Here is a 10,843-nt window from a genome sequence, read left to right as displayed (position 1 = left end):
AGCAGGAATAGGACTAATGTCTCAGCTCCAGTTGATGCAACCTGCATACATTTTTTCAAAAACCACTAAATTTGCCAAGAAATTATATTTTTAGAGGAACCATGATATTCATGAATTCAATTCAAATTTGATTAATAAGTTTAGCCTTAAAATGTGGGGGGACATTCAAATGTCAAAAGATTTTAGCTTTGACATTTTCCAAATTTCAACATTTCTTTTCAAAATGACATTTTCTTTTAACAACTTGCCTACATTTTTTAAACCAGGAAAAAAGGTTTTAAAAAGTGTAAAACAACCTGAAACCAAAACCAACTGACTGGGGGTCAAATGCAGCAGCATAACTAAGAGAGGGAAATTGGGACACAAGCCACGGGTTCTCAGTAAGAAGGAAGGCAAGAAGGCTCAAAGCAGGTAAAGCAGAGAGGGGTTAGGATTTCCTTTGTCAGCTCCCTGCTCCTCCTCCTCTTGGGAAACACCAGGGCTGTGAGGGGTTGTATTAAATGTCACCATCAAGAGCCAAGTTAATCCTTCTCCGGCCTTGCAGCCACTGGCGAATTCAGGGCTTTGGATCCTCATTTATCACATAAAAGTGCAGTGGTTGCTGGGCCATGGGAGGGTTAACCTGGCTGTTGGCAGTGACATCTCCCCCAGCAGTCTACTCTGTATGCTAGTCATGATCCCCCTGCCTCTTTTTCAGCATCCCAGGGTGCAAGTTCTACCTCTAGTTGGTTGAAACACTGCTGGTGGGAAAGCGGGGTGGGGGGAGGATTGATGTTTTAGGGGGGTTGTTTCTTCAAAATCCCTTCACAAGTTATGTTTTGGTTCAGCCTGACCTGAAAATAGATTTCATAGATTTCATAGACATCAGGGCTGGAAGGGACCTCGGAAGATCATCAAGTCCAGCCCCCCGCCCAAAGGGCAGGAAGTCAGCTGGGGTCATAGGATCCCAGCAAGATAAGCATCCAGTTTCATCTTGAAGGTGTTCAATGAAGGCGCTTGAACCACCTCTGGTGGCAGGTCGTTCCAGACCTTGGGGGCTCGGACAGTAAAGAAGTTCTTCCTTATGTCCAGCCTGAAACGATCTTGAAGTAGTTTGTGACCATTCAACCTCGTCATCCCTTGGGGCGCTCTGGTGAACAAACGTTCCCCCAGATGCTGGTGGTCACCCCTGATAAACTTGTAGGTGGCCATCAGATCAGAAAATAGTTTTCCAATTCTTGCCACAATCTCAGTTTAAACTCCAGCCTTTCCTTCTTCAATCTTGTAATCTGTATTTCCATAATACGCATCTGGATTTCAAACCTCAAAACCACCATTGTCCTCCTCGTTGAAACAGTAACCCTAAAGGCCTCAAATGATCATAAGCAGCTTTCTACCCCAATACCCAGCCCCATGGCAACAACACAGATGTTTGTAATAGGCGTCTTCTCCTTGCAGACTTTGTGCGCTCGGCCTGTCTTTCCAGGCCCAGTAACAGTCATGCCAAGAGAAGTTCCTTTCTATGATGGATAATTAGCAACTGGGTTTAAACAGAGAACATTTCCCCTTTGTTTTGTGCCAGTAATGCTAAACTGAAGAAAAACATCCAGATGTTCCCTAAGCACAGATGTCTCATAGCTGCTGGGAACTTGCAGAAGGATCTCTTTTCGCATCCAGAGAGCCAGTCTAGGGCCAGAGAATATATATCCCATACACCAGGGACAGACAAAATATGGCCCACAGGCCAAATCTGGCCCACCAGGCCATTCTATCTGCCCCACAAGGCCCCTAAAAAAATTTTTTTTAATTATTATTTATCTGCCCCTAGTTGCCTGCCAAAGATGACAGGAGACAGGGGCAGTAGGACCCAGGGGAAGCCACCAGCAGGCTCAAGCAGCTGCAAAAGCAAGGTACAATGGGCCGCCACTTCTTCCCCAGCAGGGAGAACAGGGAAGAAGGGCAGCGGTGGTAGACAGGGGGAAGTAGCTGCAAGCCACACACTGGTGCCCTGGGGGCAAGAGCGCGGAACCCAAGCTTGGAGAAGTGCTGCAGGGGGCTCTGCCTGCCTCAAGGGGCTGTAGGCAAATCTTCCCCATCCACACATGCCACAATCCTCCCCAGCCACCCATCCCTCAACACACTCACAGTCCCCGACAAACCCCCTTACCCCCCCACACCCAATATCCACACACCCACCCACACACCCACCCACATGCTCCTCTCACCCCACATACACACACACATACCCCACATACATCCCCTGCACCTATCCACACCCCCACACTGTCCCCACAGTATACAAGAGTCAGACTTCATTTTAAGCTATTGTGCAATCACCTCTATGTATACTACACAAGCACATGTAAATCAGGATGTGCCGGTTTATCAAATTAATGAATGTTGCAGTAAATGTTTGATTTTTAGAATATAATTTGGTATTTTTCTGGTTCTGAGATGGCAAAACCTCTTGCTGAAAGGAGTACTTCTAGGGAGGCAAAGGGAGGGACTTCTAGTGGCAAAGGCCAGGGGCTAGGTGTGGGACTTTCAGTCCCAAGATGGTGACCAGGGAGCAGGGCACATGTCAAGGGGTGGAGCTACCCTTACAACCCTCAATGGCTTGCCAAAACTCGGTAAGTAGCCCTCCACCCAAAATAATTGCCTCCCCCTGCCACACAAACTCAGCTAAAGACTGCTGCCCCTTTTGATGCCACATAAAAGGTCATCACAATAAGAGTTTTTGTGAGAGAATAATATCCTCAAACACTTGAGTAGATGGTTGCATAAGGAGATCCTTGGTCCAGTTTTCTAACACCAATTGCCCCAGTGGCTGATCAATTTTGCACATAATAACAATTAATTATAGTGCCATTTTACATTTATCTAGCTTCTCTTCTCTCTCAAGTTCCCAAAGCACTTTACAAACTACAGTTATGACCTCCTGACTGTGTTACTGTGCCACTGAAGGTGTAAACACATTGTGGAAGACCAGCAAAAAACAGGCACACTTTTTTTTATTAGTCAATTATATGCTTAGGAGACCATGACCACGTAAAGGAAGTGTAACCATTTGTATGGTGGACACCAAGAGTTTCACACTAACACTGCACAACAATTAAGGATAGGAAAGTGAAGAAGGAAGCACAACCAATTTAATTTGTTAGGAGCATACATCGCATCATTATCCAGTTTGGAGTGTACAACCATTAAGACATATTGAGGTCTGGACTAGATGACAGCTGGAGGACCCTTCCAGCCCTACTTTACTATGATTCTGTTTTTGCAAAGGGTGCTGAAGCCATTTCAATGAACTGATTTGCTGGGAAGCTTTGATGACCATACAGAAAGTCAGAGTACATGTTGGTGTTGTGTAAAAGAAAGCATTCCCTGACTTTACACCCTGCTGGTCCACTGGTCCAGAGGGCAAGTGGGCTGTCTACTAAAATCTTCAGCATCACTTTATGCAAGCTTCCTGGATTTTCTGTAAGCAGCTCCCATTTTAGTGCTGATTAGGTTTAGTTCTATTTACCTTGGGAGATCTAACAAAATCAGTGCCTGAGGGGACATACCAAGTTAAAATAATAATAATGTGAATAATAGTAATTTTAATGCAATAGGCACTTACATTTCCAGTTATGCTAATTGGGGTGAAATTTACAAGGGCTATCAATCCTAGTATAACTGGGCATGAATTGATCAGATATAACCTGAATTCAGGAAGGAATGTTCTCAGTGGTATTCAGAGGTTTCTATCCTTTTTCTCAAATCATTAGGAAAAGGGATACTACTAGATGGACCATGGGTTTTTGCTGATGTAGCAACTCATATATATGTTCTTATGCAACTCCCAGCCAAAATTTAAAGAATTACTGACAATGGTTAGCCCTCAGAGAAGACATTAAAGTCTCATGAAGATCAGCTTAAATTAAGAAAAAGCTCCTTGCATTTCAGAAGCTGATCCAAACCCCATTAAGTTAATAGGAGATTTTCTATTGACTTCTATGGACACTGAATCAGGTCAGTGCAGAGAAGTTCTGTGATACTAATTCAGAGGACAGAAATCTGGGAAGTCTAGGACTATTAGTCAGCAAACGAGTCAGTGTATGAGCTGCACATGGGAAAGACCCAAAAGTATGGAGTGTCAGGCCTCTGTAACACAGTCGGTAGAAAACAGGAATTCCAAGGTCAAGGAGAGGTGTTTATGACTGTAGACATTATCTCGAAATGTGTTCATAGAATGGGAGGACCGGGTATGCCCTTATTGCATTATTGGGCCATATTTTTTTACTCCTAGTTTTCCTTTATAAAAAAAAGTTGGACTTTGGCTTATTAAGAAACTGCTTACACTCAATTATCCCGTCTTTGTTTCATTTTATTGGTACTAGAAAATTTAATTTTTAACCATGTAATGGTATTATTGCAGTTTTATTGGAAAAGGAATTAAGGAAGTCATGCAAGAAAGGGAGGTGAAGGGGAATGGAAAATGTTTCCCTTTGCTATGGATAGGCTATTCAGAGAACTATGACTAGGGAAGAGGTAGTGATGCCCTTCTCTCCCCGACCCTGCCAAGAATACTTCCCTGAGGCCCTGTAAAATTTATCTTTGCCTACATGGCAAATTTGCTTGGTTATTCAGCATTGAAACTCTGGAGCCTTTTCTCTTTTCTAGAAGTTAAATGGATACTTGTTTTTTTCCAGTCAAGGTTGTTACAAGACATATTCCTGTACTGTGAGGAAGGTTTTGCTTCCCCATTTCAGGAAAAGGGAGCAGGTATTCAGTTGGTTTGAGAAGGAGACCAGGCCCTGGAGCAGATAAAAGCAGCAGAGCCTTTTACTCTCAGGAGACCGATTATGATGAGAAGGAGCTGGGGTATGGTTGGGATGGGATGGGAGGAGGTTTTTCAAAGGGGACTGGTTGAAGAAGAAAAGGTCCTAGGGACTGTTGGGTGGAGGTGACTGTGGGGGAAGTGACAGGAGCAGCGAGCTCTCCCCTGTTTTAGGAGACCTCAAAGGTGTTTTGACTCAGCTTCTGGCTTTTTGGCTGTCCATAAACATGTTAAATCTTCTGATGGGTCACTCAGACGGGTCCCTACTAAAAAGCTGAGTTTAGCAGCTACTTTGAGAAATGGCCCACCTGAGCACACCTTTATGGGGCTAGATTCATCTACCCCTACAAAGCCTTCCCTAGTCCATGAAAAAGACACACCAAAGAAGACGTACACGTGCGTGCGTGCATGCGTTGGGAGGCAATGGATGAATGAATAGATGAAACTTTCTCCTGTACCACTCACATCTCGTATACGCTGCACATTTCCAGACTTACCGCCTCCATTTTTGTAACAGAGATAAGGAAACCTCCAGACGTTGCCCAAGCCAATGATCTCCCCAGCCACGGACAACACAAATTCCACTTTGTTACTCCACTGGCCTCTTTCCTCCATTTGCTCCTTTTCTGGCTCTTCAGGCACCATGATAACCCCATTGGGCTTAACCTCCTTTGCTGCTCTCTTCCCCATGGCTCTGTAAAAGAGAGGATTACCCCAAAAAAACAGAGCATGAGAAATGAAACAGAACACCAAACCAATACATTCATGTATCAGCTACTCCAGGGAAACACCATTTGAAAGTCATCTGCTCCATGCACAAGGCGGTTTCTTACATTGTGTAAACTAGCTGATACTCCCGCTGAACTCAGCACTGGTGAGACCGCAGCTGGAGTACTGCGTCCAGTTCTGGGCACCGCATTTCAATAAGGACATGGAAAACCTTGAGAGGTTCCAGAGAAGAGCCACCCATATGATCTGGGACTTGCAAGGCAAGCCATACGAGGAAAGGCTGAGGGACCTGGGCCTCTTTAGCCTAAAGAAGAGAAGGTTGACAAGGGACTTGATAGCAGCTTACTGCTATATCAGAGGAGTGCATCAGGAGCTCGGTGAACAACTGTTCACTAGGGCACGGGGAAGACCAGGACCAATGGATACAAACTCCTGGAAGGCTATTTCAGGCTTAATACCAGGAAAAACTCCTTCGCAGTCAGGGTGTCCAGACTGTGGAATAAGCTCCCTCCAGAGGTGGTGCAATCGCCTACCCTGGAGGTTTTCAAGAGGAGACTGGACGGTCACCTCGCTGGGGTCACCTAACACCAGTTGTCTTCCTGCCTGGAGTGGAGGGGCTGGACCCGATGATGTGTGAGGTACCTTCCAGCCCCTTACAATCTATGAATCTATGAATTTATGAATAAAAATGCCCTGACTATGCGGGTGGTCAGGCATTGGAACAGGCTACCCAGAGAAGTTGTAGAATCTCCATCCTCAGGAACTTTCAAAAGCAAGTTAGGCACTTCATAGGGATGGTTTAGTCAGGGGTGATCCTTCCTTGAACAGGGCCAGCTGACCTTATGAGGTCCCTTACAGCCCTACTTTCCTACTATCCTATGAGTCTATGATATTGGTTTCTGTCAGCAGCAGTCAGTGACTCTGATAGATCCCTACTCTGAATGAATATAGAAAACCCTCCAGTCCTATAGTCAGGATTTCCTGTTTTTGACCCCCCCCCACTGGCCAACTCAGCTAATTAAAGTATAGTACACACAGAAAAATGCAAACCCACTTCTTTGACTTAGGTTTGCTTCCATAGCAACAAGAAAGAACAACAAACCTCCACACCAGCGTCCACCCCTGCAAACCAAACAGGGTAACAATGCCCCTGAGATTTAAGACACATAAAATCTATACTCCTGTAAATGCTTGTGAAATGTTCAGGTACTTTATAGTTTCATAGTTTCATAGTTTCAGGGTCGGAAGGGACCTAATAGATCTTCTAGCCCGCCCCCCCGCCAGGGCGGGAGAACAACCCAAAAACAAAAAAAAACAAACACTCACCCTAAAAACAAAAACGGGACTCAAATGAGTCCAGCCAGGTAAGTATCCAGCCTCTTCTTAAAGATCCCCAGGGTAGGGGCCAGCACCACCTCCCTTGGAAGTTGGTTCCAGCTCCTAGCCGCCCTAACTGTGAAGTAGTTTTTTCGGATGTCCAATCTGTACCTCCTCTCCATCAACTTGTGCCCATTACTCCTTGTTATGCCAGCGGGGGCTAGGGGAAACAGCGTCTCCCCCAAACCCTTCTGGTTCCCCCTAGTGAGTTTATAGACGGTCACCAGGTCCCCCCTCAGCCTTCTCTTGTGGAGGCTGAATAGGTTCAGGTCCCGCAGTCTCTCACTGTAGGGTCTGCCCTGTTGTCCCCGGATCATGCGGGTGGCCCTCCTCTGGACCCTCTCCATGTTGTCCACATCCCTCCTGAAATGGGGCGCACAGAACTGGACACAATACTCCAGCTGCGGCCTGACCAGCGTCGCATAGAGGGGGAGGATCACCTCCCTGGCTCTACTCGAGATGCACCTGTGGATGCACGACAAGGTCCGGTTAGCCCTGCCAACCATGACCTCGCATTGTCGGCCCATGTTCATCTTGGAGTCAATAATGACACCAAGATCCCTTTCCGCCTCCGTGCTCTCAAGTAGGGAGTTCCCCATCGTATAAGTGTGCTGCTGGTTCCTACTACCCAAGTGCAGCACCCTGCACTTGTCCGTATTGAAACGCATCCTGTTCCTGTCTGCCCACCCCTGTAACCTATCCAGATCCTTCTGCAATCTCTCTCTCCCTGCTAGCGTGCTCACCTCCCCCCAAATTTTGGTGTCATCAGCGAATTTAAACAGGTTGCTCTCCACCCCAACATCAAGATCGCTGATGAAGACATTGAACAGCGCAGGGCCCAGGACCGAGCCCTGAGGGACTCCACTACCCACCTCCCCCCAAGTCGAATATGATCCATCCACCACCACCCTCTGAGTGCGACCCTTCAGCCAATCTGCAATCCATCTGACCGTGTAGGCATCTATGCCACAGTCGCCTAGTTTACTAATTAGGATGGGGTGAGAGACGGTGTCAAAGGCCTTGCTGAAGTCCAGAAAGACTACATCCACCGCGACACCTGCATCCATGGCCTTTGTGACCTGATCATAAAAGGCAATCAGGTTGGTCTGACATGATCTCCCCCTAATAAATCCATGCTGATTGCCCCTGAGCATCATCTCGGATGCCGGCCCATCACAAATGTGCTCCTTGATGATCTTCTCAAAGAGCTTCCCCAGGATTGAGGTAAGACTGACGGGCCTATAATTGCCCGGGTCCTCCCTTTTCCCTTTTTTGAAGATGGGGACCACATTAGCTACCTTCCAATCGTCTGGCACCTGGCCCAAGCACCACGATCGCTCGTAGAGCCGTGCCAGGGGCCCTGCAATAACCCCAGCCAGCTCCCTCAGCACCCTGGGGTGGAGAGCATCCGGACCCGCTGACTTGAACGCGTCCAGCCCCTCCAGAAGCTCTCTAACCCGGTCCTCCCCAACCTGAGGTCTGAAGGCGATCCCCTCGCGTCCGGCTTCTATCACAGCAGGGAAGTCCCGGTCCCTGCACAAGAAAACGGAGGTGAAGAATTGGTTAAAGAGGTCCGCTTTATCCTCTGACGCAACCACCAGATTGCCCCGCATATCCTGCAGGGGCCCCACATTACCCGGCGCCTTCTTCATCCTCCCAATATATTTGAAAAAGGACTTTTTGTTATCCTTAATCCTGGACGCTAATCCGAGCTCTATCTCCGCCTTGGCCTTCCTAACAGCCCGCCTGCAGGCCCGAGCAGAGGAGGTATACTCCTCTTTGGAGATTACACCCCCCTTCCACCGGGCGTACGCCACCCTTTTGGCAAGCAGGCATTCCCGGACACCCTTGGTGAGCCAGGGGGGCTTTTGGACACTCCTGCCCGCCTTGCTTCTTGTCGGGATGGACACCCCTTGGGCCCCGAGTATCGTTTCCTTAAGGAACGACCACTCCTCTTGGACGCTGAGTTCCTCTGCCCTCAAGGACCCCAGTTCCTCTCCCACTAATCTCCTCATCTCACTGAAGTTGGCCCTCCTGAAGTCTAGGGCCACCACCTTGCTGCGGGCCCTTGACACTCTACGCTGGATGGTGAATTCCAGCACGCGATGATCACTATTGCCCAGGTGGTCAAGAACCTGGAGGCCTCTTACCAGGTCGTCGCCTGCGGCCAGGACCAGGTCCAGCAGAGCATCTCCTCTGGTGGGACTGTGCACCTCCTGAATCAAGTGGAGGTCCTGCAACTCGGCCAAGAACCTCCTGGAGCGGTCCGTCCCGGCTGACTGCTCCTCCCAGCAGATGTCCGGGTAATTAAAATCGCCCATGACAACTACATCCCTTGCTTTTAGTGTCTCCGCAAGCTGGCCTGAAAATTCCCTGTCCAGCTCCTCCTCCTGATTGGGGGGTCTGTAATAGACCCCCACCGTCAAATCCCTCTCGCCTTGCCCCCCCTGGATCTTGACCCAGAGCACTTCAGCTCGCCCTTCCCCTGACCCCATACTGCTGGCAGAGGATGTGTAGTGCTCCTTGACATAAAGTGCCACCCCCCCCCCTTTTCTGCCTTCTCTATCCCGCCTGTACAGCCTATAGCCCCTAATGTTAACTGCCCAGTCATGGGATGAGTCCCACCATGTCTCTGTTAACCCTACGACATCTGGATTTGAACTAGCTATTCTGAGGGCGAGTTCCTCCTGTTTGTTCCCCATGCTACGAGCATTGGTGTACAGGCATTTAAGGCCTTGCAAGACTGTGTGCCCCCCCACCCCCTGATTAGCCAGACCATCAGGACCCCTGTTACTTACCTTTGCACCCCTTGCCCTGATGGCAAGACCCCCATTACTTACCTTTGCACCCCTTGCCCTGATGGCAAGACCCCCATTACTTACCTTTGCACCCCTTGCCCTGATGGCAAGACCCCCATTACTTACCTTTGCACCCCTTGCCCTGATGGCAAGACCCCCATTACTTACCTTTGCACCCCTTGCCCTGATGGCAAGACCCCCATTACTTACCTTTGCACCCCTTGCCCTGATGGCGTCTCCTCGTCTTCCTGCAGCCCCCTCCCCCGGCGAGTCTAGTTTAAAGCTCACTGTACGAGATCAGCCAACCTGGAAGAGAAGATACGCTTGCCATTAGGGGAGAGATGAAGCCCATCCCGCCCCAGCAATCCCCCCTCCCGAAAGCATGGGTCGTTGTCAAGGAACCCAAGGCCTGCCCGGCGGCACCAGCTGCGTAAGCGCTGGTTGACCTCACCAATGCAGGCCCCATGCCTCTGTCCCCGCCCCCTCACCGGAAGGAGAGAGGAAAAAACCACCTGCGCCCCCGTCTCCTTCAGCCTGGTCCCCAGAGCCTCGAAGTCCCTCATAACTTTAGTGTTAGGCTGAATACAAGAATATTAAACAGGTAGATTAAATGACTAGTGAAAACATTAATAGAAAAAAAATGTTGTTTAGCCATGTTTTGGCCACATTTACACTGTGAAAATACATCCTATTAGAAAATGCATTCAGCATGATATCAGGGGTATAGGTTGTAGCCATGTTGGTCTAAGCACATAGGCAGACAAGGTTCCTTGGGTAAATCTTATATCTTTTATTAGACTAACTCAAACAGTTGGAAAAATGTTTTTTTACAAGCTTTCAGGTATGGCTCTTAGAGAGGTCTAATGAAAAATAGTAGAGTTAATCATGGCCAGATAGCAAGTTTGTAAAGATGACTTCCCCTTTTCATATTAAGTCCTAAATTGTATTTATACCTTCATATTAATTAAAACATGTTCATGAACACCTGTAACAAGGTGCCTTTCCCCAGTGTTGACAAGATCCTTACAGCTGGCTAGTAAACTGGAACCTAGCCCAAACTCACAGAAACAAGGTCAGGCCTAATCGGCATCAACACCTTCACTCTGGCTGCTAACATTCAAGCGTCAGAGAAAAGTTG

The 10,843-nt window shown here is 48.0% G+C and overlaps 1 protein-coding gene across 3 annotated transcripts in view; it reads right to left on the bottom strand.

Moving 5' to 3' along the window:
• SLC6A12 (solute carrier family 6 member 12) overlaps positions 1 to 9,950 on the bottom strand; it is a 45,651-nt gene extending 35,701 nt beyond the window's left edge. For 2 of the 3 annotated variants that reach the window (XM_025209070.1, XM_025209072.1), the window contains exons 1-2: positions 8,380 to 8,441; positions 5,299 to 5,495 (exon numbers count right to left, since the gene is read on the bottom strand). In XM_025209070.1, the coding sequence (XP_025064855.1) occupies positions 5,299 to 5,491 (193 nt within the window). In that variant the 5' untranslated portion in view covers positions 5,492 to 5,495; positions 8,380 to 8,441. Of the gene's footprint in view, positions 1 to 5,298; positions 5,496 to 8,379; positions 8,442 to 9,915 lie in introns of those variants that run through there. The other variant, XM_025209071.1, reaches the window with a different exon arrangement.
• Between the last annotated feature and the right edge of the window lie 893 nt (positions 9,951 to 10,843).

The sequence above is a fragment of the Alligator sinensis genome, unplaced genomic scaffold (assembly GCF_000455745.1).
Source record: "Alligator sinensis unplaced genomic scaffold, ASM45574v1 scaffold659_1, whole genome shotgun sequence".
NCBI lineage: Eukaryota > Metazoa > Chordata > Crocodylia > Alligatoridae > Alligator > Alligator sinensis.
Note: the sequence above shows the minus strand (reverse complement) of the source record. Positions and strands in the feature narration are given on the sequence as shown.